Source organism: Lynx canadensis, chromosome D4 (genome assembly GCF_007474595.2).
Source record: "Lynx canadensis isolate LIC74 chromosome D4, mLynCan4.pri.v2, whole genome shotgun sequence".
NCBI classification, from domain to species: Eukaryota; Metazoa; Chordata; class Mammalia; order Carnivora; family Felidae; genus Lynx; species Lynx canadensis.
In genome coordinates, this window is record NC_044315.2 from 55668604 (window position 1) to 55695126 (window position 26523).

At 39.7% G+C, this 26523-nt stretch overlaps 1 protein-coding gene and 1 non-coding gene across 10 annotated transcripts in view; both read right to left on the bottom strand.

Annotated features, from left to right (window-relative positions):
• The window catches only part of UBAP2 (ubiquitin associated protein 2), a 109709-nt gene that overhangs the window by 14946 nt on the left and 68240 nt on the right, over positions 1 to 26523 (bottom strand). For 5 of the 9 annotated variants that reach the window (XM_030292710.2, XM_032595550.1, XM_032595551.1 and 2 more), the window contains 8 exons: positions 26451 to 26516; positions 21375 to 21430; positions 16184 to 16251; positions 13723 to 13912; positions 9922 to 10135; positions 6550 to 6824; positions 5777 to 5946; positions 3934 to 4147 (listed from right to left, as the gene is read on the bottom strand). In XM_030292710.2, coding sequence (XP_030148570.1) covers positions 3934 to 4147; positions 5777 to 5946; positions 6550 to 6824; positions 9922 to 10135; positions 13723 to 13912; positions 16184 to 16251; positions 21375 to 21430; positions 26451 to 26516 — 1253 coding nt within the window. Of the gene's footprint in view, positions 1 to 3933; positions 4148 to 5776; positions 5947 to 6549; positions 6825 to 9921; positions 10136 to 13722; positions 13913 to 16183; positions 16252 to 21374; positions 21431 to 26450; positions 26517 to 26523 lie in introns of those variants that run through there. The other 4 variants (XM_030292705.2, XM_030292707.2, XM_032595549.1 and 1 more) reach the window with 4 other exon arrangements.
• LOC115500207 lies at positions 13519 to 13601 on the bottom strand. Its single transcript, XR_003964452.1, has one exon. It is a non-coding gene; the product is annotated as a small nucleolar RNA SNORD121A (small nucleolar RNA).

The following is a 26523-nucleotide window of genomic DNA, read 5'->3' on the forward strand; positions in this document are numbered from 1 at the left end:
ATTTTGTTTCTTAATAAAAGGAGAGGTAATTAACACATTCTTTAAAAATCCTAAGGAGCTGACATTTTTGAAAAACAGACTGGGTATTTAAGGAAGTAACAAGACAGACTCTAATCACAGGAAGCAAAGAAACTGTCCTAAAAATTATTAAGCAGTACAAAGAACTCGGGAACTTATACTGAAATCACCACATCTTTGTATCTCACATGGTCTCCTCAGTACCACTCAGGCAAGAAAAAAAGTTTCCAAATTAAATGGAAAATAGTTCTCAAATAAAATGAGATGTTACTGTGATACATGGCTTTTCTTAACTGGGTAGGGCAACAGCAGGTTAGCAGAGTGTGGTAGTACCAAAAAGAGCGGAATCTGAAAACAATTAGTTTGCATTAACCATAAGGCATTTCATTGGAAACTAGACACACAAAAGGCGGTATCCTCACAAGGAAAATTTCCACAGATTGACCAAAGCATACAGTGAATGATAGTGGGGCCTACAAGGCCCAGACACTATCCCTGGATGGGAAAAGGAAGCTGACAGAGACTTCCTTCTTACAAATGTGAAAACTTAAACTAAAGAAAAAAGACAAGCCTTTAGATGTTGCTTCTGCATTTAAACCAAATCCTGTTGTGTTATTGATAATATGTTTTTTCCTTTTTTTTTTTTACACATTTTTTAAAGTTTATTTCTTTTGAGAGACAGAAAGAGAGAAAGAGGGAACATGTGCACATGCATGGGGGAGGGGCAGAGAGAGAAAGAGAGAGCAAGAAAATATCAAGCAGACTCCACACTGCCAGCAGGGAGCTCGATGCAGGGCTCAAACCCAAGAACGGTGAGATCATGACCTGAGCTGAAAACAAGAGTTGGATGTTCGACTGAGCCACCCAGATGTCCCTAACGTGTTTTTTTCCTGAAAAAAAATTTTTGAGATTATTTACAAGAAATGTAGACAATAAAAGATTAGAACTTCAAGGAGGGGAAAAAATGAGTTAAAATATAGGACTGAGGTCAGGGAAAGGAAAATACAATACACCTTACCAGTATATATACAGATAGGTTAGAAAGCAATCAAAATTGTACTCTCTGCCTCTCTTAAACTAGAGTTCACTATGCACTAGGGGCACCTGGGTGGCTCAGTCAAGCATCCAACTCTTGATTTCAGCTCAGGTAAAGATCCCAGGGTCATGGGAACGAGGCCCACCCTGGGCTCCACGCTGAGCATGGAGCCTGCTTAAGATTCTCTTTCTCTTTCTGCCTCTCCCCCATTTATGCACGCTCTCTCTCTCTTAAAACAAAATAAAAATTTTAAAAACATATATGCACTAAATTCATACACACGATACCAAGCATGTACCTCAAAACAGCACAAATAGTGACAAAGAAATGTTCTCAAAACCACACCATACAGAAAGAATAAAAAGGGGGAATAGAAAAGAACAGCCATCAGACCGTAGGAGTATTTTATTCCACCTTGAAAATCACGCATAGACAGTGGGGGCACCTGGGTGGCTCGGTGGGTTAAGCATCAGACTCTACTGATTTCAGCTCAGATGATGATCTCACAGTCATGAGATGGAGCCTTGTGTAAGGCTCCCACCAGGTGTGGAGACTAAGATATTCTCATTCTCTCTCTCTCTCTCTCTCTCTCTCTCTCTCTCTCTCTCTCTCTCTCCCTGAGGCCTTCCCCAACTAGTACTCTCTCCCTCTCTCAAAAAAACAATGGACAAACTGATTCAACACAGAAGCCACATTATTTGGGGTGGAGGTAATTCTAGGCAGAAGAATGGTGGGAATAAAAGTAAAGAAGTGCCAAATGGTCATGAGAGATCAAAAGTCTGCAGGGTCTTAGTTCAACTAGTCAAGCAAGGAATGAGGTGGGTAATGATCTGAGCAAGCAGCATACCAGGTGAAATTAGAGCTGGAATTCAGAAGTCGAGCAGACAATAGGGATTTAAGTTTAGACAGCACAGAGTCTGATTTCTCTTTTGGAAATTATACCAATACTATACAAGGAAATGTTCAGCAATAAAGGGAATATTCTATATGCACATGTGCATGTTCCTATATTATAGCCACTATAGATACTGAACATTTAAAATTTGGTTAGGGGGCACCTGGGTGGCTTAGTTGGTTAAGCATCTGACTCTTGGTTTTGGTTCAGGTCATGATCTCACTGTTTTGTGAGTTTGAGCCCCGTGTCTGGCTCCGTGCTGACAGTGGGGAGCCTGCTTGAGATTCTCTGCTCCCTCTCTCTGCCCCTTCCCACTTGCACCCTCTCTCTCTCTCAAAATAAATAAATAAACGTAAATAAACTTAAATAAATTAAACTAAACTAAAATTTGGTTGGTATGTCTGAGGAGCTAAAATTCTGTTTACTTAAACGAACTACTGCATGTGGCACGCCTGAGTGGCCCAGTCGGTTGTGTGTCTGGCTCTTGGTTTCGGTTCACGGTTTGTGGGTTAGAACCCCAAGTCAGGCTCTGCACTGTGCAGGTGCAGACCCTGCTTAGGATTCTATCTCTGCCCCTCACTGACTCTCCCTTGTGCTCTCTCTCAAGATAAATACATAAATTTTAATAGATAAAATAAAATGAACTACTACATGTGGTTAGTTGTTACCATATTGGAAAATACAAGAATAAACCTCTTGTTAAAGATGATAGATCAGAGTATATGGCTTATAAAAAATATGTAAACCCAGTAAGATAAATACAGGTGAAAAAATTATAACAAAATTCTGTAGACTAGAAAGCATAGACAGAATGGGAACTGACTTAGTTCACATGGTAAAGCCAAATCCAAAGGTAGTGTTAGGCAAATCCAGAAAATAAGGCAACTAAATCAAAGAGCCATACCAAGCAACTCAGTATTTATCTGCACCAGATAACTTTGAAAGTGGGAGTGGAGGTACAGCTAAATGTAGAAGGATTTGTTTAAAGACTGCACAGACCAGATCCCTTCCCCTCTCTCTCCATTTGCACAGCAAGGTAACTGTCCCCTCCCACTTTCTCTCTCAGGCCCTAAACATCATCAAAAGGGTTAACACATGGTCAGATGTAGTGTTAACGAAAATGATTAACACAGACAAAACAAGTATTCTGACAATAGACTTCTCTTTCCGCTAGGCTCTTAAGACACTGACAGATAGACATAGGCCCTATAGGGAAGTGACAAGAAGAGTATCTGGAAAATCTAAACAAGCTCAACAGAACAGGCCAAAGGAGCTGACAAAGGAGGTGTCCACACAGGGGGTGTGTCCACCCGCCCCCACCCCTCCCCAAAGAAATGGCCTGCCCATGCTGTTCCACATCAAAGCCCACATTCCACTATCTACCCCACAAGCCAAAGCCCATAGTTAACCTTTTAGTGTCAAGTAGGCAGCCTGAAATCACCAGACATTTAAGGAAAACATCTAACATAAAAGAAGGAAAACAAAGAAAGGGAGGGAAAAAAATTCCTATGTTGAGATGTACAATATATCCTGAGAGTCTTAGAAGGAAACTTAAGAAAATGAACCCAAATTTCTGCTATGCCAATTCAACTATTTCCCTTATTTTCATGTTCTTGTCCACTCTTTGAAGTAGCTCTAGTAATGTTTGAACACCTTTGCCTTACAGGAAACTAAAATGTTACAAATAAGACTAGAGTACCCCCACCCTCACCCCATCCAAAATACTATGAACTTGGAATATATCCTTATGCTTTCTGTATACTAAGTCTCTGAGGTCCATTCACACATTCCTGTGCATGGGTACCTGAAAAGCAGATTTCACACCAGATGCCCACTATTAGAAAACTCAACAGACTACAAGAATTGTATTCAAAAGGTTAACTAATTTCTTAAAGAAAATGTCATCTAAAACCCTCATTTCCCAAACTAAACATGGACCTCTAAATAGGATTTTGTACAAGAAGAAACTTGAAAGACCAATTACCGTGACGGTTCCTGGAGCTGACTCCGATGGACTCACAGAGCTTTGGTATGCAATTCTGTTATGCACAGAACTCTGGTCATAGGAGGAAGACGTTGTTACTGGACTAGTGGAGCTCAGCGATGAGCTGGTCAGACTGGAGGAGGTAATGACTGAAGTTGTATAGGTGGAGTTCTGTACTGCACTGGTCATCGGTAGAGAGGTATTCAAAGAATCACTAGAGAATAAAAAGATTTTGACATAAATTTATGTCGTGTTACATGGTTTCATTGAGTAGAACTATTTCATCACTTTACTGTCATACTCTAAACAAACATGTCTGTACCTACACATTTACACTACCACATTCTTTAACTGTATTAAAGATGCAAATTTAAAACACCCTCCTTTCCAAATCAGACCCACCATTTTTTATTTTTATTTATTTATTTTTTTTCAACGTTTATTTATTTTTGGGACAGAGAGAGACAGAGCATGAACGGGGGAGGGGCAGAGAGAGAGGGAGACACAGAATCGGAAACAGGCTCCAGGCTCCGAGCCATCAGCCCAGAGCCCGACGCGGGGCTCGAACCCACGGACCGTGAGATCGTGACCTGGCTGAAGTCGGACACTTAACCGACTGCGCCACCCAGGCGCCCCGACCCACCATTTTTTAAATGTTTATTTATTTTGAGAGGGGGCAGGGGGACAGAGAGAGGAGGAAAAAGAGAATCCCAAGCAGGCTTGGCGCTGTCAGAGCAGAGCCTGATGAGGGACTAAATCTCAAGAAATGTGAGATCATGACCTGAGCCGAAATCAAGAGCCAGATGCTCAACTAACTGAGCCACCCAGGCACTGCAGACCTACCTAATTTAAATGACAGGCAGAGGACATTTTAAAGAATCCTTAAGAATCTTTAAGGAATCCAGATGTCTGGGATCACTTGTAGAAAGAGAACCCAAACAAACATCAGGTTTTAGCACTAGAGAGCAGAAAAATTAATAAAATCTAAAATCAGGGATTCTCTACTTATAAAACAAATATTCAATTGAAGAAAAATAAGAGTTGGCAAAGATATACAAGAATTGCATCCCTCAAGGAGCCTGGGTGACTCAGTTGGTTAAGCATCCGACTATAGCTCAGGTCATGATCTCGCGATTGGCTGATTCAAGCCACATGTCAGGTTCTGTGCTGACGACTCAGATTCTGTCTCCCTCTCTCTCTCTCTCTCTGTCCGTCCCCCATTCACTCTGTCTCTCAAAAATAAATAAACATTGGAAAAAAAATTTTTTTTAATATTGCATCCCTCATAGATTATTGGTAGGAACGTAAAATGCTACAGCCACATGAAAGAAGTTTGCTGGTTCTTCAAATAGGTAATATACGGGTTACCATATGACCTAGCAATTATTAGGTCTAAATCCAAAAGAACTAAAAGGAGACAAATCTGTAAATGAATGTCCATTGCAGCATGATTCCTAATAGCCGAAAAGTAGAAACAATCCAAATGTCCGTCAACTAATGAATGGATAGACAAAATGTGATATATCTGCATAATGAAATACTATTCAGAAATAAAATGCACACATGCTACAACATAAATGATCCTTGTTATATGAAGTATCTGGAATAGGCATATCTGGAGACAGATGATTAGTTGCCAAAGGGAAAGGGGAGGGAGAAACTGGGAGTGACTGCTAACAGGCACAAGGTTCTTTTTAGAGTTATGGAAGAAAAGTTCTGCAATTAGGTACTAATAATGGCTGTACAAACCCAGCACCACATGGTGTATTGCCTCCAACAGGTGATCTCTTAGACTCCATTACTTTGCCAACAAAGGACTTAATCCGGAGAAGAAGTTGTGTACCTTAATGACTTTGAATACAAGCTGATGGGAATCTGGTTACTATTTTCACTGCTTGCAGCTGATCCAAATTCAGAGAGAGAAGGTTCTGATCCAAATTCCAAGGCGCCAAACTGAACGTTTAATCCTGTGACATCTGCTGAACCAGGCATTTCCACTGCAGAAGCTGGGATCTGAAAAAGCAGAGCCATCACGTCAGGAACAGAGATCCCAAGTCCCAGAGGCCTGTAATACAGCCAGTGAGTACTGGCTTCCCAAAGCACTACAGGCACACTTGAGGAACATGGGGTGAGAAGCCCAGTAGTAGGAAAAAGGAACAGAATATTGCAAAAAAACAAAGACAAGAGAAAAAAGAGAAAAGAAAAATTAAAAGTTAACAGCAGAATGATCAATGCCACCAACTGCTTCTTACAGCAAAGGCGGAAGAAAGGGGGAGTTGGTGGTGGGTGAGAGGAGGAAGAGAGCGGGCCTCCTCTGAAAGCATTATCTGGTCAAAGAACCACTTATTCTCTATCTATGGGACAAGCTAAATACACAAGACCAGCAAATTCTCTAAGCCAGGTCCAGTAATTTGAATTAACAGTGTCTAACAAAAAGCCATTCCCTCTAATATTAGCCCAGACACTCAGAAATGGCCAATTCTCATAAAGCAGGAAGCTATGTGCATGAAAAACAAATACGATGTCACCTCTTCTGAGGCTTACTAACCCAGCCCTTGAGCTAAATGTTAAATTATATCCACTGTTGGGATTGTGACTTCTGGATGGAGAACACACCTTAGAAGCTGGGGGTATCCGCCGCTTCGGTAGTTTGACGTGTTTAGGCTGTGGCTGGTGGGCAGTCACAGCAATGTTTTCTACAGTCATGCTGGGAAGCTGCAGAAGTTTGTTCACAGTGGAGGTACTGTCCCTGGGTGTTGACTCTCGCAGTTTTACCTGGGAAGGAAAGGACTCCAACCCAGGAGGAGGAACAGCAACGGGCTGAGTGTGGTGCTGCTGTCGCTGGCTCAGTTGACTAAGAACCGGGGATGGTTCAGGTTGAGATTTGAAGTCTATTAAATATGTGAAGGGGGAGGGAAGGAAAGTAAGCAACAACCAATTATTTAGGCACACGAGCTTAGAGCTCCCTCTTCCACCATGACTGAGAAAAAAAGGTTGTAGTTATCACTGGTTTCTCCCAACAACCATCTAGCTGAATCCCCTAAGTGGGGGGGGTGTGTGATATATTATAGCTAGCATATGATAGAAGAAAAGGATGACTGTATGGGCTTATAGATAAATTCTTATGCAGACAGGAGATGCAGTTTATGTTAAGTTATACTGGTTGAAAAGTAGATAAGAAAAGCAAGGAGTTGCTATACACATCTGGCCTTTAGCTAATAGCTAATTATATTTTGTTGCTTTATGAATTTTGTAACTAAATTGTTAAAAATTATTTTCCAGTAACTAATATGTGATATCACAAAATCCAGAAAGCAAAAAAAAAGTGTATATGGTAACATAAATCACCCTTCCAACACTATGTGCAGATTCAGTCTACAAAGGCAGACACTGCACCCAGGTATATGAGTATCTTCAGAGACACTGTTTCAAAGTACAAACGTATACAGACACACACACACACATACATTATATACAGTTTCCTCACAAACCATTTAGTTTTCAGAAACTGTTCCACATTAATGTGTGAAGAGCTACATTTTTGTGGCCACATAGTAATCCAGTGTACATAGGCATCAAGTTTTAAAACCAGTACTATATTAAAGGGCTTTTAGATTTCCCAACTCTTGCTATGAAAAACAATGCTGTAATGTACGGTTTTTTATGTAAGACATTTTGCTCAAGTGCAAGTATACCTGTAGAAAAGAGTTATTGGTTCAAAGAACAACTCTTAATTTTGACAAATACTTCAAGATTCTTTTCCTAATTTGAATAATGGAAAATAGCATAAAAGATGCAAATAAAAATAAGTTGGATGAAGCATCATTTCATACACTCCAATATACCTTGCCTATGAACTCTGACCATACCTTGTTGACCATTTTTTTACTTTGTTGTTTATCTCCTTGATTTTTAGTTACTCTTTTTTTTTTTTTTTTTAATGTTTAGAGACAGAGAGAGACAGAGCATGAGTGGGGAAGGGGCAGAGAGAGGGAGACACAGAATCTAAAGCAGGCTCCAGGCTCCGAGCTGTCAGCACAGAGCCCGACGCGGGGCTTGAACTCACAAACTGCGAGATCATGACCTGAGCTGAAGACAGACGCTCAACCGATGGAGCCACCCAGGCGCCCCTTTAGTTACTCTTTTCTATAAGGAAATTACCCTTTGTCTACATGATTTTCAAGTCATAAACGATAGAAGTTGGTAATTTTTTTCAGCAAAGAACCAGGTAGTAAATATTTTAGGCTGTGAAGGCCATCTGTTAGCAACTACTCAACTCTCCCTCTATAGACTGCAAGTAGTGCTAAGACAACACATAATGGGCGCCTGGGTGGCTCAGCTGGTTAAGCATCAGAATCTTGATTTCGGCTCAGGTCATGGTATTGTGGTTCATGATTTCAAGCCCCACATCAGGCTTTGCACTGACAGCGTGAAGCCTGCTTTGAATTCTCTGTCTCCCTCTCTCTCTGTGCTCCCCTGCTTGTGTGTGTGCGCACGCTCTCTCTCTCTCAAAAATAAACATTAAAAAAAAAAAAACATAATGAGTGGTCATGGCTGTGTTCCAATAAAACCGTATTTGCAAAAAGAGGTGACAAATCTAGTTGAAGGTTTGCCAACCCATGACTTAATGTATTTCCATCTTAGATAAATCTATTTTTGGACTTTATATTAGAGGCATGTAGGAAAAAGACAGGATTTATAAGGAACATGGGAATAGCATGTGCAAATCTAAAAACCCTTATCACCCACTGCAGTGGGTCTGCAGAAAAAGATTAACACAGCACTATAGCTGCCATCAAAAATGCCACCTTGTTTAACTGTCTCTTGGCTAATGTCTGGGAACATAGACTTTTGATATGTTCCAGGCAAAGGCTGCCAGCATTCTTAACAGTTAAAAGTGACTCTGTGCCTTTAATGTTTGTACAATGTGGCTTATAGCATACAGTTACTTTCCTTCTGGGAATGTGGACTTTTAGTATGTATTCAGCAGACGGTAAAAAACTTTGGGCAATGAGGCTCTAATGAATAGATACGCCTCATTCTGAAGCCTGGTGGACATCACTTCAAACATGGGAGTGGTCTCAAGTACTTCCATTACAAAGAACTATTTCTTTGAGTAGAGAAATGTACTTCTATCTCTTTGAATAAGTCCTAAACATAAACCTGCCCAGGAAACCAACCCTATGGTTAATACAATCCTCTGCTGTTCCTTAATGCAGTGTGGCATGCGTATGTTAATAGGAAATGGGTGTTTTAACATCACAAAGTCTACAGCAGTATAGATTAGAAATTATCAAACTTACACATGGTGCCTTTATGTTACAAACCACTGACAGTAAGCCTGGCACAAATCATGATAGATACATACGAATGTTAGAGTGAGAAAGCAATCCATAAGGTGTGATTTAAAATGTTGTCCAGGGGTGCCTGGGTAGCGCTGTCTGTTAAGTGTCTGACTCTTGATCTCGGCTCAGGTCCATGATCTCAGAGTTCATGAGTTTGAGCCCCGCACTGACTCTGCACTTATGGCACAGAGCCTGCTTAGGATTCTGTCTCTCCTTCTCTCTGCCCCTTCCCTGCTTGTTGCTCGCTTGTGCTCTCTCAAAATAAATAAACATTAAAAAAAAATTTTTTTTTAATGTTGTCCACATCCCTGACTCGGTCCCCACCCTACTGTAATACAGCTTAGAAAATTCTGTTTCGGCCTTTACTTACAAAGTGTTGTTTCCATATATTTGCATGGCTTTCCCATGCTTTTGTACATCTCTTCAAAGTATGTTCTAATATTACTTCTACCACTACTACTACTAACTAAATACAGATATTTACACAATACAAAGCTAACAGAATTAATTCAGAAATGCTATAGAAATTCTACTAAATAGTACCTCTGGATAAATTCCACATTAGCGTTACAAGTCAACACACTCTGCTAATGTTCAGCATGTCCTTACTAGGGGCAAACCACCACAGAACATGTACACTTACCAAAATGACTAAGGACTGAGGACTGGGAAGTTGAGGACTTGAGGTCCCAAGAAGTAGTAGTTGTGGGGGGACTTGTACTATTCTGTTGTGAACTTGGGGTAGTGGTAAACTGGCCCAAACTTGGAGCTTTCAATTGGTCCAAAATCTGGGAGCTGGTGATGTTTGCCATTTTGGAAGGTGCAAGCTCTCCAAATCCTGAACCAAGGACGGATGACTTTAAAGAGAAAGAAAAAGAAAAACCTTCAGCAATACAAATTTCTATCCCAGAGTTAAAACATACCAAGTATTTTCACAAGGATTTTAAAATCTATAACCCAGAACATGGAATCAACAAGACTCACCTGAGCAAATACTACAAGAAAATATTACCAAAAAAGATCTGATTAAATCCAAGAATCAGTCCTGATTCTGATGAGAGGTTAAAGGAAGAGGACTATTTTCCCTGGATTTTAGGATAAAAGTGATGTCACAAGTTCACAAACAAAATAGTTTTCTAAAGAGAAATATCCTGAATTAAATGACAAAGACAAGCTAGAGAAATAAAAATATAGTACTTTCTCAAAATATGGAACAACAATAATCATCTTTAAGTTTGGTCACAGAAAGGCTCAGCCATGTAATCCTACAGTATTAAATGCAGTTTGCAGTACCTGTCTAAAAAGTTAATATTCTAAAATCAGACAATGATTTACACATGAAGTATCCGTGTACTGGACAGATACCCTGGACACTCTGCTGTGCTTATTTCGAGCTATTATGATGACTAAGAACACTAAAAATGCTCCACAAGTATACAAAAGAAAATGTTACACCTCCCCCATCTATCCTGTCAGGTCACATACCAAGATCCAAAGAGAATGATATATGTAAAAGACCACTTTATAACCACTTTCTAACACCATACACAAAAATAAACTCAAAGTGGGTTAAAGACCTAAATATGAGACCTGAAACCATAAAAATCTGAGAACAAAAACAATAATTTCTTTGACATCATCCATAGCAACATTTTTTAGATACATCTCCTAAGGCAAGGGAAACCAAAGCAAAAATAAACTGTTGGGAAAATATCCAAGGAGAATGAGACCCTAGGACTAGTGAACACAACAGCAGATCAACTTCATTTTTACCTATCAAGATCATTCAGTTTCTGAAAAAGATAAGTTGTCAAAAAATAGCTTTTCAAGGGGTGTCTGTGTGGCTCAGTCCAACTCTTGATTTTGTCATGATCTCATGGTTTGTGCAAGCCCCTCATTGGGCTCTGCACTGACACACGGAGCCTGTTTGGGATTCTCTCCCCCCTCTCTGTGCCATCTATGCTCTGAGCGCTCGCTCTCAAGCCCCCCTCCCCCAAGAAAAACCTTTCAAAACCATTTAAAAGTTCACAAATAGCAATGACTTGCATTCTCTTAAGAGATCAGATGTAGAAAGCTGAAATAATTGTTTCTGTTAACATTATCCAAAGGCATGGAGTATCCCAGTTGTTCTAAGGAAGACCAAATTCTCCACTTTGAGTAGAACATTTAAGTTGTAGGGAGTTACTGCACATCGCACAATCTACTAACATTATTTATCACTACTTTAGAATCCTTGCTATTTCATGCTGCCAAACACCTGTCTTATGTGGCTACAAATCCAAAAACCCAGTTCAAGCCCACTTGTTCAGTAAAGGCTTCCAGAATGATGCTTTTGTTCTTCCCCTTTTCCTACCTAATTTCTATCCTGCATTAGCCAATACTATCAAATGCGGTTTCTGTGTGTTTTACAACATAATGAAATCACTGAGTCAAGGAATAGCACGTTGCTTCAGGTTAACATTTAGCACAGGACTTCTCAATTTCACCTACACTTCAATAGATGGGGGCTTTAAAAATGTGTATTGATACACAAGTATGCCTGCACTCACATATACACAAATACACACAAATGCCCAACTCGCAATCCCAAGATTCTGACTTATTTGGTTTGTGCAGACTCTGGCATTATTTTATTATCCTTACTACTGTTGTTATTTACTGAAGTTCCCCAGTGATTATGAAAGTACAGTAGGTTGAGCACCACTCCTCTAATATGCTAAACATTACTTGTTCCAGTTTCTCAAGGTATTGTTCATTACAAAAGGCAACACATCTGAAGGCACTGTTAAAAAAAAAAAAACACAACAAAACAAAAAACACATGTCCTAAAAAGAAAAAAACAAAATAATAAAACAAACAAAACTCATGTCCTACCTATGCTCTGAGTGGCCTGGCTAAGATTCCAACAGTTCGCATAGACATTACATCAGCAGACGAGTAGCAGATAGAAAGGCATCGGAGGAAGAAAGGACAGGGATGATTCACCTCAAACCATGAGAGTACTGGGGCACCTGGCTTGCTCAGTTGGTGAAGCATACAGCTCTTGATCTTGGGGTTATAAATTCGAGCCCATATTGGGGATAGAGATTACTTAAAATATTTATAAAAAAAAAAAAAGAAAAACTTGAGACCCCCTCAAAATAGAGATAGCATCATGCCTTGGGCTGTCCCACTTCAAGCACTCACATTCTCTCGTACACAATCATCAGTGGTACTAAAAATGCCAAATTCTCAATCCAGTTATACATGACATAATGTGGCTGTGCAGAGTAGAACACCACAATGAAAAGTTTACATATTAAATTCTCCATTTTATGAAGTGGTTCAGCAAATGATTTTTGAGTCAAGTAGGAGAGAAAGATTATTATCATATTTATAAATTCTGTTTCTCAACCATGGATTTCAGGTAAAACACAACAAAGAATGAACAAAAATAATTACCACTAGTGAAAGCTGTGGACCTATATTTGGAGGTGTTCCAAATGAGAATACCTCACTGCCAACTGAGCAGTACCTACAGTTAGGGCCTTCAGTTCACCATTATTCTGCAACTACATTCTTTGGTTATCTTCATATTCTTCACTAACAGTTCCTGAAGTCCTTTCTGATAGGAGCTAAATTCTCATAGGAAGTTAGAGTCAGATATGCAAGCGGCAGATGACCCTTATTTTTTTTTTTTTTTTAATTTTTTTTTCAACGTTTATTTATTTTTGGGACAGAGAGAGACAGAGCATGAACGGGGGAGGGGCAGAGAGAGAGGGAGACACAGAATCAGAAACAGGCTCCAGGCTCTGAGCCATCAGCCCAGAGCCCGACGCGGGGCTCGAACTCACGGACCGCGAGATCGTGACCTGGCTGAAGTCGGACGCTTAACCGACTGCGCCACCCAGGCGCCCCAGATGACCCTTATTTTAAGGAAAACACATCCACATTAAAAGGGCTTCTGCTACAAAGTGATGTTTTAAGGAAAGAGACACTAATTTTATGAATAACAATTAAAAATGCAAAAAATAAAAGCCTTCCTAGACTTAGAAAGAACTGTTTTAGCATGATTTTAGCAAGCCAATACTGACAAACATTTGCATTTTACTACACTGGAAAACAAATGAAAATTTTAATGTCTTAAGTACAGACTTTCAAAGAAAATACAAGAAAAAAATTATTAATAAGAAGGATGCCTCAGTGATTATGACTTAAAAGATTTCAACTAATCATAAAGAAGCATTTTTTAAAAATCATTGTCCAGGAAACTCAGAGTAGTTGAATTCCACATGGAATCATCAGATATGTGCTTGGAAAGTATCACATCATTGTTTTCTGGACTGAGATCATCGTCTAAATATTTTTGTATTTAGAAAATAATTATCAGGCATGTGTCATTCTAGAATACATTTGTTCATGGGTACAGTCCTTCAAATCCCATACTAAAATAAAAGTGAGTTACCAGACTCTGAGGAGAATAGGAGTTGACAGCAGTGGAGCTGCCAGTCCCTGGTGCCATCTGATTGTTGTGCTGAGAATTTGTGAAGACAAGGGCTTGGCCAAAGCCCTGTTGTTGGGAAGTTTCAAAGGAGTTGACTTCTGAGGCTTGACTGGGAGGAACAGGCTTCTGGAGCAAGGCTACCAGATCAATGCTAAGCAGACAAAAAGCAAATGAGGAATGAGTCAAAAGCACATCTTACCAACAATGAATTTGAGAAGTGAATCAATATAAAGTAAATTCATGTTAAAAATAATCTAAGTGAGGTGATCTCAGGGTCATAAGTCAAGCCCCACGCTGAATGCAGAGATTATTTAAATAAATAAAGTTTTTAAAAAGTTATAATTTAAGTGAGGAAAACTTTTGGAAACGGTAGTTTAAAGGAGCCAAAAGAACAGCATCAATGACAAAAAAAAAAAAAAAGCATACGAAGCCACAGAGACTAAAGCAGGGCTTTGCAGAGAAGAGAAATGAAAAGGTACATTGAGATAGTTCCACAGAAATAGCACAATAACAACTCATTTGAAAACCTGGAGCAAATGAGTAAATAGTATTCTGAAGTTTGGCTCATTTTCTTTAGAATACTTTGCCCCATTCATTACTTGGAACCAGTGTCTCTTCAACTTGCCTCAAAGAGGGTGAATCTCTATTTTGAGGGATTGAGAACCACAGCCATAGTAGACAATCCAAACAGTCATAAATATTTCTAAGTTCTATGTTCTACGGTATAAGATATTTAAGCTTATATAAATCTCCAATAATTTTCTCTCTTAAACATTCGGGGGAAAACACAGTAACAAATCCTCTCTAGAACACTTGTAATGTCCCCAGAAAAACAGATATTCCAACTTAAAACTTATGGCCTGAAAACCTAAAAGCCTGAGGAAGAAATGATCTTCAAGATATATACAACCTGACATGTGAGTGAACTAGCTACTAACTCCTCCACAGAAACTGCAAGGTGCTCAGAATTTACTAACAAGGTAATTTGCTCCCTTAAACCATTTCAAAGGCCAGTTCCCACTCAGTTCTCCTGTCTGAAATGCTCACCATGCCAGTGAGGCAGATTCTGGGAGGTCAAATAATTCAAGGCCCACTACTATCTAATAAAGATCAAAGTTCCTAGGCCTGTATTCCTCTCCTTATGCACTACCCACACTTACTCTCCTGTAACCAGGTTAAAGTACCAAACTAGTATTTTGGATCCCCAGGTGATGTTATACTTATGATATCCTAACTCCAAGGATATAAATACAGGGTAGTTATATTACATATAACCCATCTCAAAAGATACATTATCTCTCTCACACACACACACACACACAATACAGCAAGTTCTATTCCAAAAAGTTGGTAAGATGTATTAATATAGTATAGCACTGTCTATTAACTAACCATTAAATAAGTATATTTCTTTTTTTTCTTTAAATTCCCTCCCATGCCCAACTGTGACCTCTGAACCCATCCTTTCCTCTGCTTCAGTGAATAGAGAAGGGGCTTCATATATTTTTTAATGTTTATTTATTTTTAGGAGTGGCAGAGAGAGAGAGAGAGAGAGAGAATCCCAAGCAGGCTCTGTACTGTCAGTGCAGATCCTGGACACAGAGATCAGTCTAACCAACCGTGAGGTCATGACCCAAGCCGTTATCAAGTATCGGAGGTTTTTGTTGTTGTTGTTTTTCTTAAATAAAAATGATCCTGGGGCACCTGAGTGGCTGAGTCGGTTGAGCGTCCAACTCTTGTTTTCAGCTCAAGTCATGATCCCAAGGTCATAAGATTGAGCCCCATGTCAGGCTGCATGCTGACAGTGCAGAGAGCCTGCTTAGGAGTCTCTCTCTCCATCTCTCTCTGCCCCTTCCCGGCTTGCTCTCTCTCCTTCTAAAAATGAATAAACATTTGAAGAACAAGAGGAGAGGGGAGGGGGAGGAGGGAGGGGAAGAGGGGAAGGGGAGAAGGGAGAAGGGGAAAGGGGAGGAGAGGAGAGGAAAGAAATAGAAGAGCCCACATAAAATGAGTAATTTGTATTAGTATGAGAATGCCTAAATAAATGGTATTACACACAGAAAGCCAAAGGTATTTTGTATTAAGTTTATCTGTCAAACAATATACTGCATTTACCAAAGTAAAAAAGAACCACCATAAATAGGCTTAATATAATCTCTATCACAAATGATAACAAATCACACACATAATTGCTATTTTAATTCATTAGTGGATACAACTAAGTAGATAATGATGTAGGCTATGTCAGTTCACAAGGAAGGTTAAGGATAAAACAAATTCTCAGAAGAAAATAGTAAACACAGGAAGAGATTCAAGAAAAGGAAAAAAACAGAAAGAGACCTGAGACCCAAAACAAATTTCTGGAGTAAGAAATTTAAATTATACTTTGAATAACAAACAAAAGGGGACAAAAAGTGTTTACCTTTGCCCAGGTGTGACATGATTCTCTGCTGGAACAGCTGAGGCAGTGAAGACTTTTGTTTCAGAAAGCTGTATGGGAACGAATAAAAAAATACTTTGCTCTTATTTTACGTAACATAAAACCCAAAATGTATCCAATTTCTGACAATTTTGGGGCGCCTGGGTGGCTCGTCGGTTAAGCGTCTGACTTTGGATCAGGTCATGATCTCACAGTTCTTGAGTTCAAGCTCCACGTCAGGCTCTGTGCTGACAGCTCAGAGCTGGTAGCCTGCTTTAGATTGTGTTTCCCTCTCTCTCTGCCCCACCCCCTCTCATAATGTCTCTGTGTCTCAAAAAAGTAAATAAAAATGGTAAAAAAATTTTTTTCATAAAATTTCTGACAATTTTTAGTCACCAGTACTCTCATTACACTTCACCCAAAAAGTGGTCTAAAACAGAGGAAATACACAAGTGATCATAACAATTTTGTTAGGGGGAAGGTAATTTTTAGACTGACAAACCCGAAAAAAAGGACTTCACATCAGAGAAACAATGAAGTCAGACCAGGGTTCAAGTCCTAGTCACGCTATTCTATTTGACATTATACAAAATGAAAACACCAGTAAAACCACCACAAATGCCAAAAGTTTGAAAGAGCAAAAAAACTGGTTTCTTCTCCCCCCAAACAGATGGTTTTAGTATTTCATTTATTAGTAATCTGTATTTCTTTTTTATTAAGTCATAGGTTTCCTTGTTTTTATAAAAACAACTTTATTGGGGGTATATCACATGCAATAAACTGCAAATATTCAAAGCAAATAACTGGGTTTTGTCATATTTATATGCCCATGAAATCATCACAAAATGACAATGAACATATTTATTACCCTAAAAGTTTGCTCCTGTCCCTATGTAATCAATCCCTCCCACCACTCACCTTAGTCCCCAGGAAACCACCAATGTGTTTTCTGTGACTACAGATTAGGGCTCTATTTTCTAGAATTTTAAAATATGCAATCTTGGGGCACCTGGATGGATCAGCCTATTGACCATCTGACTCTTGATCCCAGATCAGGTCATGATCTCACGGTTCGTGAGACCAAACCCCACATCAGGCTCTGTGTTGAAAGCATGGAGCCTGCTTGGGATTGTCTACCTCTCTCTGCCCTTCTCCCACTCTTGCTCTTACTCTCTCAAAATAAATAAACTTTAAAAATAAATAAGGGGCGCCTGGGTGGCTCAGTCGTTTAAGCGTCTGACTTCTGCTCAGGTCATGATCTCACAGTTTTTGAGTTCAAGCCCCGCGTCCGGCTCTGTGCTGACAGCTGAGATTTGGATTCTGTCTCCTTCTCTCTCTGCACCTCCCCACTTGGGTTCTGTCTCTCAAAAATAAATTAAAATGTTAAATAAATAAATAAGCAAACAATCTTTTTGTCTAACTTTTTTCATTGAACATAATTATTTTCAATTCATGCGTATCGTTTAAATGCCATTTGAAGTTTTGCGGGATTTTTTGGGTTTTTTTTGTTTTTTTTCAGAGAGAGAACATGGGAGGGGCAGAGAGAGAGAGAATGAATCTCAAGTAGTCTGTACACTGACAGTGCAGAGCCCAATGTGGGGCTAAAACCCATGAACCCTGAGATCACCTGAGCCCAAATCAAGAGTCGGATACTTAACCAACTGAGCCACTGAGGCACCCTCCACCTTTTGATGTTTTAAGGCACCCAGGATAAAATTTTTTGAAACCTTAACTGACATTATTGAAAGGTAGGCTCTTTTCACATTTTCAAAGTGGGGCATGAGCATTTAAAGGCTAAAAAGTTGATATAATGAGATAATTGCAGGAAATATTTCTCAAAGACGTCTGTAATACATATTAACTCTAAATGTCTCAGAACTCTGAAATACTGGATAAAAATCAGATTGCCCACACAAATTAAAACTCTGATAGGGGCAGAGCAGGCAGTAGGTGTTCATTTTCTAGAAAAACAAAAAGTGCTGAATAGATTATTGCTTGAACAAGAAGAGCTTACACCCTATTTCAAGGTAGTATCTTGAAGAGTACCAAGGAATCTATTTTTGCCTCAACTGTATCTACCATGTAAGATTCTGTAAGACACAGAGAAAAGCAATAAAGGAATAACTCTGTGAAATGCAATGACAGAGAAGGTCTAAAGCCATAAAAATTTTAGTTCAAATCAAATTAGAACCACCATTAATCACTAACATCCTATCTGACCCTGGCAGAAAACAGAAAATTAAATTCTTTCCTCCTCCTTTTTTTAAAAAAAAGGACTTGACTGGGTGTCAGTAAAACATGTGACTCTTGATCTTGAGGTCATGAGTTCAAGCGTCATGTTCGGTGTAGAGGTTACTTTAAAATAAAAATACTATCTTTGTGTGCATCTGTCTGGCTCAGTGAGTTAAGCATCCAACTCGTGGTTTCACCTCAGGTCATGACTGACACTGCAGCAGCCCTCTGGGAGCACAGAGCCTGCTGGGGATTTTGTCTCCCTCTCTCTGCCCCTCACCTGCTCATTCTCTGTATCTCTCTCTCAAAACTAAATAAACATTTAAATAAAATAAAATAGTTTAAAGAAAGTATTACGTAAAATGGAAGCATTCTCAGATTTCAAAAGATACAAGCCGTAATTTAAGATTTAGGAAAAGAAAAAGACTAGAAAGAAATATGTAAAAATTATTTAAAGTGGATGCGGCTTTGAGCCCCATGCTGGGCAAAGCTTACTTAAAAGAAAATTTTAAAAAGGAGAAGGAAGGGAAAGGTTAATAATTCAAGTAATTTTAGATTGGCACCTTAGATTACTCATGTTTCAATAACCATTATTTTTTTTTTTAATATTGAGAGAGACAGAGAGAGAGAGAGAGAGAGAGAGAGAGAGAGAACACAAAGGAGCATGAGCAGGGGAGGGGCAAAGAGAGGGAGACACATAATCTGAAGCAGCCTCCATAATCTGACAGGCTTCTGTCAGCACACAACCTGACGAGGGCAAGCCCACGAACCATGAGATCATGAGCTGAACCAACTCAATGAGCCACGCAGGCACCCCTGTTTTTTTAATTTTTTAGATCGGTATCAAGCCCCGTGTGGAGCTCTGCACTGATAGCACAAAGCAGGCTTGGGATTCTCTTTCTCTGACCGCCTCCCCCCCCGCCCCGCCAAAATAATATAAGTAAACTCTTAAATAAATAAATAAATAAATAAATATTAATAAATAAAATTTAAACATATACTTGTGAGTACAGAATGATAAGACGGGGAAAAATAATCTCAACAATTTCAAAGACTGGGTCACTTTATATTAAAGATCGATACTTCGAGGGCCTTTACTCTCCATCATGATGTCTGCTCTACCAGTCTATCACATACATATATGTTCTGGACCTTGAGGGTCAAACAGAAAAATGATATAAAATATGGTATAGGGCTATTAGTTCAGTTACATTTTTTAAAATTAAATCTTTTTTTATCAAAGAGCATGTTATGCTGAGCCCAGAGTTATAGATCAACACTGAGAAGCTAGTGTAGTACACTCGAAAATGGTTATCAAATAAATGAATATAAAAAGCTAGTCTAGGGGCGCCTGGGTGGCGCAGTCGGTTAAGCGTCCGACTTCAGCCAGGTCACGATCTCGCACTCCGTGAGTTTGAGCCCCGCGTCAGGCTCTGGGCTGATGGCTCGGAGCCTGTTTCTGATTCTGTGTCTCCCTCTCTCTCTGCCCCTCCCCCGTTCATGCTCTGTCTCTCTCTGTCCCAAAAATAAATAAACGTTGAAAAAAAAAAATTAAAAAAAATAAAAAATAAAAAAAATAAAAAGCTAGTCTAGTTTTAAGAAGAAGGGGTTGGGCCTAGAACCAGAATCAGTTAATTTAAACTGTGACCCAAACACTATCTCCTTTAATTAAAATGTTATAAAAAATAAACATTCACAGGCCAGGGCAATAGTTATCAGAACAAAACAGGGGCTCCTGGGTGGTTAAGCGTCTGACTTTGGCTCAGGTCATGACCTCACAGCTCCTGAGTTCAAGCTCTGCATTGGGTTCTGTGCTGACAGCTCAGACCTGGAGCCTGCTTTGGATTCTGTGTCTCCCTCTCTCTCTGCTCCTCCTTTGTTCATGCTCACTCTGTTTCTCTCTCAAAAATAAATGAACATTAAAAAAATTTAAAAACAGGGGTGCCTGGGTGGCTCAGTCGGTTAAGCATCCAACTTCATTCAGCTCAGGTCACGATCTCACCGTCCATGAGTTCGAGCCCCACGTCGGGCTCTGTGCTGACGGCTCGGAGCCTGAAGCCTGCTTCAGATTCTGTGTCTCCCTCTCTCTGACCCTCCCCCTGTTCATGCTCTGTCGCTCTCTGTCTCAAAAATAAATAAACACTGGGGTGCCTGGGTGGCTCAGTCGGTTGGGCGTCCAACTTCAGCTCAGGTCACAATCTCGCGGTCCGTGAGTTCGAGCCCCGCGTCGGGCTCTGGACTGATGGCTCAGAGCCTGGAGCCTGCTTCTGATTCTGTGTCTCCCTCTCTCTCTGCCCCTCCCCCGTTCATGCTGTGTCTCTGTCTCAAAAATAAATGAACGTTTAAAAAAAATATATATTTTAAAAAAATAAACAAACATTAAAAAAAATTTTTTTTAACATTTAAAAACAAAAGATAAGCTAAAAAATGATTTTTAGGCCTACTTGACACCTGATCCTTTTTTTTTTAAGTTTATGTTTTAGTAATCTCTACACCCAATATGGGGACCGAACTCATGACCCCCAGTTCAAGAGTCCCATGTTCTTCAGACTGAGCCAGTCAGGCATCCCTAACACCTTGTCAATTTTTTGTTAGTCAGTCTGTCTGTCTGTCTGTCTGTCTGTCTGTCTATCTATCTATCTATCTATCTATCTATCTATCTATCTGCAGGGCAGGCAGGCGAACATGAGCAGGGGAGGGGCAGAGTGAGAGAGGCAGAGAGAGAATTCCAAGCAGGCTCCTCACTGTCAGCACAGAGCCCTACAGCAGGACTGGATCTCACAAACCATGAGATCATGACCTGAATCAAAACCAAGTTTCTTAAAAATCTTAAAAACACGATAATCACATGTCTGAAAAAGAGCCATGGGCAACCACAAGATGTTTCCAGCTTTTTCAAAGAATGCATGCCCTTACCAGAAAACAAGAGGAAGACAGATCTAATCTGATGCTAAATACTTACATCTTCAGTCCAGTCGTCTGTTGTCCACTCTTCCACCGAATTCTTCCAGGCCCCTGCTGACAATAATCATAGTTTACATCACAAAGTCAAATATCATCTCACTCCAACTGATTCTCTATCGTATACTGTATAAAATGTGTCATAAATCTTATTAGTAATTTAGTTTACAATCTAATATGAAGCTCCTGATCTATTCTCAATAAAATGCCATGTAGTCAAATTCAACTTAGCTAGATACTATCCACATACACTGAAAGCAAAGTCTCACACTAATTTTGCTTCAGTGTAGATCATATCCAAGCAATTTTGCCAAGATTAATAAAGTATGAGCATAGCACAAATACACATATTTAACCATGAGACCCTTATGATATGTAACATTTAAAACAGAGCAAAATTCATTATGAAGCTGGCTTGGCTGGATCTTAATTTCAAGTAGATTACTGAACTACTAAATTTATAGATGCATCCTCTTTGTAAGATATTAAAGGAGTGCCTGGGATGGCTCAGTAGAAAGTGTTCAACTCGGATTCAGCTCAGGCCATGATCTCACGGTCCTGGGTTGGAGACCCATGTCAGGCTCAACGCTAAGAGTGCAGAGCCTACTTGGAATTCTTGCTCTCTCTCTCTCTCTCTCTCTCTCTGCCCCTCCCCTGCTCATGCTTTCTCTATCAAAATAAATAAACTTAAAAAAGATATTAGGTCCATTCTATGGTTCCCTAATAGATCTCCAGCAAAGCTGAGCATTAGTCCTGCTCACATAAATTCTGGTGCTATATATTAATTCCTGATGAGCAGATGCAGAAGATCTGCTCAAACAATTCTTACCGAATAAATATTTAAAGGGAAGCATTTGTATTCAGAAATGCTGACTTACATGCAAATACATACGTGCAAAAATCAGAGAAAATGATTTCATAAGAAAATACACAAAGATATCAACTATAACTACCCCCAGGAAGTAAGACTGTGCATGTTTTCACTCCTTCAACAGGGAAGAAATGAGCTGAGCATCTGACCTACAATGAGGTTTGTGTATGCAAAGGACAAAAGGAAGAGAAGAAGGGGAAAACAATTGAGAAAAGGGCAGGTAACCAGATCTAACTTCCTTAGAACGAGGTCTATAACCTAATAACCAACTGTTTCATAAATAAACAGAAGGTGCTACCTATGAAAAGAGTCCTTCCTAATGGAATTCTTTCAGATGGATGTCCCTTGTTAGGACTGGTTATGACAAACATAGAATTGATGAATGTATGCAGTATGGCACTCTGTAAAACGTCCCCCAAGATATGCTACTATATAGGAGATATTTCAAACCTAAAAAACATTCCCTCCTGTGTGAGAACCCTACACACATCACTGAGAGACGTCATCTATCATCATGGATCATAGGACATATACATTAAAGGAAGGAAGAACATGGATACAGGCACTGTTTGTTCTTCTGTGCCTCTCAACTGCATGTATCCTTGAAATAATCATAAACATTAATACAGAATGTTCTGAACTGACAGTGTGATCCTTTCTACTGGTTCACTCATCATACCTTTTAATGGTTTCCACAACTTTTCCAGAAATATCATAAAACAATTAGGAATTTAGGGGGACCCAAATATCTCTTTGAATTAAAACTTTTTTAAGGTTTTTATTTTTGATAGAGACAAAGAGAGTGTGAGTGGGGGAGGGTCACAGAGAGAGGGAGACGCAGAATCCAAAGCAGACTCTAGGCTCCAGGCTCCAAGCTGTCAGCACAGAGTCTGATGTGAGGCTCGAACCCACAAACCACGAGCTTATGATCTGAGCCGAAGTCGAAAGCACAACTGATTGAGCCACCCATTCACCCCCAATTCAAACAGCCTCTTAAAACTAGGAAGAGGTCCTAGTTTAAGTGAAAAAACACGAGTTGCAATTAGTCCCAGTCAGAAATCAGTAGTGAAAAGTTGTTCTCTAGACCTCTGCCTAGGCTCCTTAGAGATCACCCTGTACGCAAAGCTAAATATATCTAAGGCAAACCATCTACCTACTCTCCACTCTTATATTCCTTCTGCAATGTGATTTTCTTCAAGGCACTGATACATAATCCCCATGTTTTAATAGATCTCCATCAAGACTTTTCTCTAAGTAGATATATAGTTTTGAAAACTCACAACTAGGGGCGCCTGGGTGGCTTGGTCGGTTAAGCGTCCAACTTTGGCTCAGGTCATGATCTCCAGGCCTATGAGTTCAAGCCCTGAGTCGTACTCTGTGCTGATAGTTCAGAGCCTGGAGCCCATTTGGATTCTCTGTCTCCCCCTCTCTCTGCACCTCCCCCGTTCCCACTCTTTCTCTCTCAAAAATAAACAAACATTAAAATAATTTTTTTTTTAACTCACAATGAGACTAACTTAAAGGGCAGCCAGTACACCGTGTTCCTGGTGCTACCTCGATCCAACCTACCTTATGGTTCATGCTGTCAAATTTATCATAAGAGACAGTACTCTAAAGATTAAGGAATCCTACAAAAAGCTGGCGTTCAACGTAAGCAGTTTTAGGAGCATTCTAATCAAGAAAAAGAAAACAACTGCAGAGGCTCAAAAATCACTCCTAAAACATTCATCTTCAAGGCCTTTAAGACTCTTAGTAGGAAACAATTTATGGTGGAATTTTTCTCGGAAACCCTTCATCATCAATCATCAACAAACCAATACTGGGTTAAAAGCCTACATGTTTGGGGCACCTGGGTGGCTCAGCCGCCCACCTCTTGATTTTGGCTCAGGTCATGATCTCAGGATTCTTGATTTCAAGTCCTTCATCAGGCTCCATGCTGGCAGTGTGGGGCCTGCTTCACATTAACACTTTCTCCTCTCTTTGCCCCTCCCCTGCTCAAGCTTTCACTCTCTCAAAATAAATAAATAAAAACTGGAAAAAAAAAAAAAAAGACTACATGTTTAGCATGATGTTAAATACCAAAGTCCTATTTCACTGGAAAGACAAAAATGTTGTGGGTGATCATGGTGTATATTTTTAAACAATAAATCACACAGAGCTGATTAATAATTGGAAATGTGGAGGACAAAAAAAAGTTAATGAAAGCTAGAAAGGGAAGAGAAAGTTTATGGGGAAAACAAAGTATAGCAAAACTCTTACAAGTTGGGGGGGGGGGGGCCTGGCTGGGTCAGTTGGAAGAACATGCAACTCTTGATCTCGGGGTTAAGTTCAAGCTCCACGTTTGATATAGAAATTACTTTAAAATAAAATGTTAAAAAAAAAATCAGGGCAGCTGGCAAGGCTCAGTCGGTTGAACATCCAACTCCTGATTTCAGCTAAGGTCATGATCTCACAGTCTGAGAGATCAAGCACGTGTTGGGCTCCATGATGACATTTCTGAGCCTGCTTGCAATTTTCTCTCTCTCTCTCACTCTGTCCCTCCCCCACCCTCCCTCTCACTCAAAATAAATAAAAACTTAACAAATCCTGAAAGCTGGAAAACAGCTGGGAAGGTCCATCGATTGGTCGATCGATCTAGATTGAGAAGGGATACTCCAAAGGAGAAAAACAATGACGAGGCATTACAAAACCCTCTATATAAAATATCGAAAGTATCCTGAAATTTACAAAATACTGGGGCACCGGGTGGCTCAGCTGGTTAAGCATCCAACTGTGGGTTTCGGCTCAGGTCATGATCTCACGGTTTCATGGGTTCTAGTGCCATATCAGGCTCTACGCTCATGGTGCAGTCTACCTGGGATTCTCTCTCGCCCTCTCTCTGCCCCTCCCCAACACACACTGCCTCTCTCTCAAAAAGAAACTTATAAGTTTACAAAATATTTTTCCAAAAATTGTTGTGATAAAATACTCATAAAATTTACTATTGTGATCATTTTTAAATGTCCAATTCAGTGATATTCAGTTAAAGCACAATTTCATATATGTATATATAAAGAGACTGGCCTAACACTTAGAAGGGTCTTATGAAAATAATCACAAATTTAGACATGGAGATTATAGTTAGAATTTGAGTACATTTAATAAGAAGACAATATACGTAGTGACAACCAAGTGGTTATGTCAGACCACAGAGGAGGCAACCCCTTATCAGAAACCAGGGCCAGGGTGCCTGGGTGGCTCAGTCAGTTAAGCTTCTGACTTCAGCTCAGGTCTTGATCTCACAGTTCAAAAGATTGAGCCCTGGGTCAGACTCTGTGCTGACAGTGCAGAGCCTGCTTGGGATCCTCTCTTCCTCTCTCTCTGCCCCTCCCCTGCTTGTGCTCACTCGCTCTGTCTCTCAAAAATAAATAAGCTAAAAACCCACCCTAAATATACAGACTATAAAAATTACAAGACATTACATGTAAAACAATACAGGCTCTGATCCTAATACTATTGTGAAATATTAGGCTTTTACAATAAGACTTTGTTCCCCATTACTCACCTATAAACCTACACCTCAAACGTGGGAAAACATCAATGATATTGATTTATTTTCAGCTTAAAACAATAAATTTGAGGTGCATGCTTTATGTTGCATTTAACTTGATGTTAGCATTCTATCAAAAGCACATTAAGGTAGCCATGTAGGAAAAACGAGATAAAAATCTGTGCTGCCTTGAAGGCCAATCTGTAAAACAATTCCATAATCAAAAGTTGGTATTTAAGGGGCACATGCGTGGCTGAGTTGGTTCATCACCTGACTTCAGCTCAGGTCATGATATAGTGCTTGGGTTCCAGCCCCTTCCAGCTTTGCACTGACAGCATGGAGCCTGCTTCAGATTCTGTCTCCCTCTCTCTGCCCCTCCCCCACTCACATTTTTTCTCTCAAAAATAAACACTAAAAAACATTTAAGTTGATATTTAATCAAGCAGGTGTAAAAATATAGTTTTTACAAATACTCACTTGATGAATTCTACTTAACTAGCCTTGATTAAAATGGCAGACACTGTAAGCATTTTGAAAGATTCTTTTTATTTCAACTAAGTTCTATGTCCAACAGGCAGCTTGAACTTACAGCCCCAAGATCAAAAGTTGCATGTTGTACTAACTGAGCCAGACAGCCACCCCGAAGATTTTTAACTAAATAATTAAGAAAACCATACCTTTGAGTCCATAGGAATTTTTGTGTGGCAGATCCTGAGCTACATTATGAGCATTTGATGCCAGTTCTGCAGA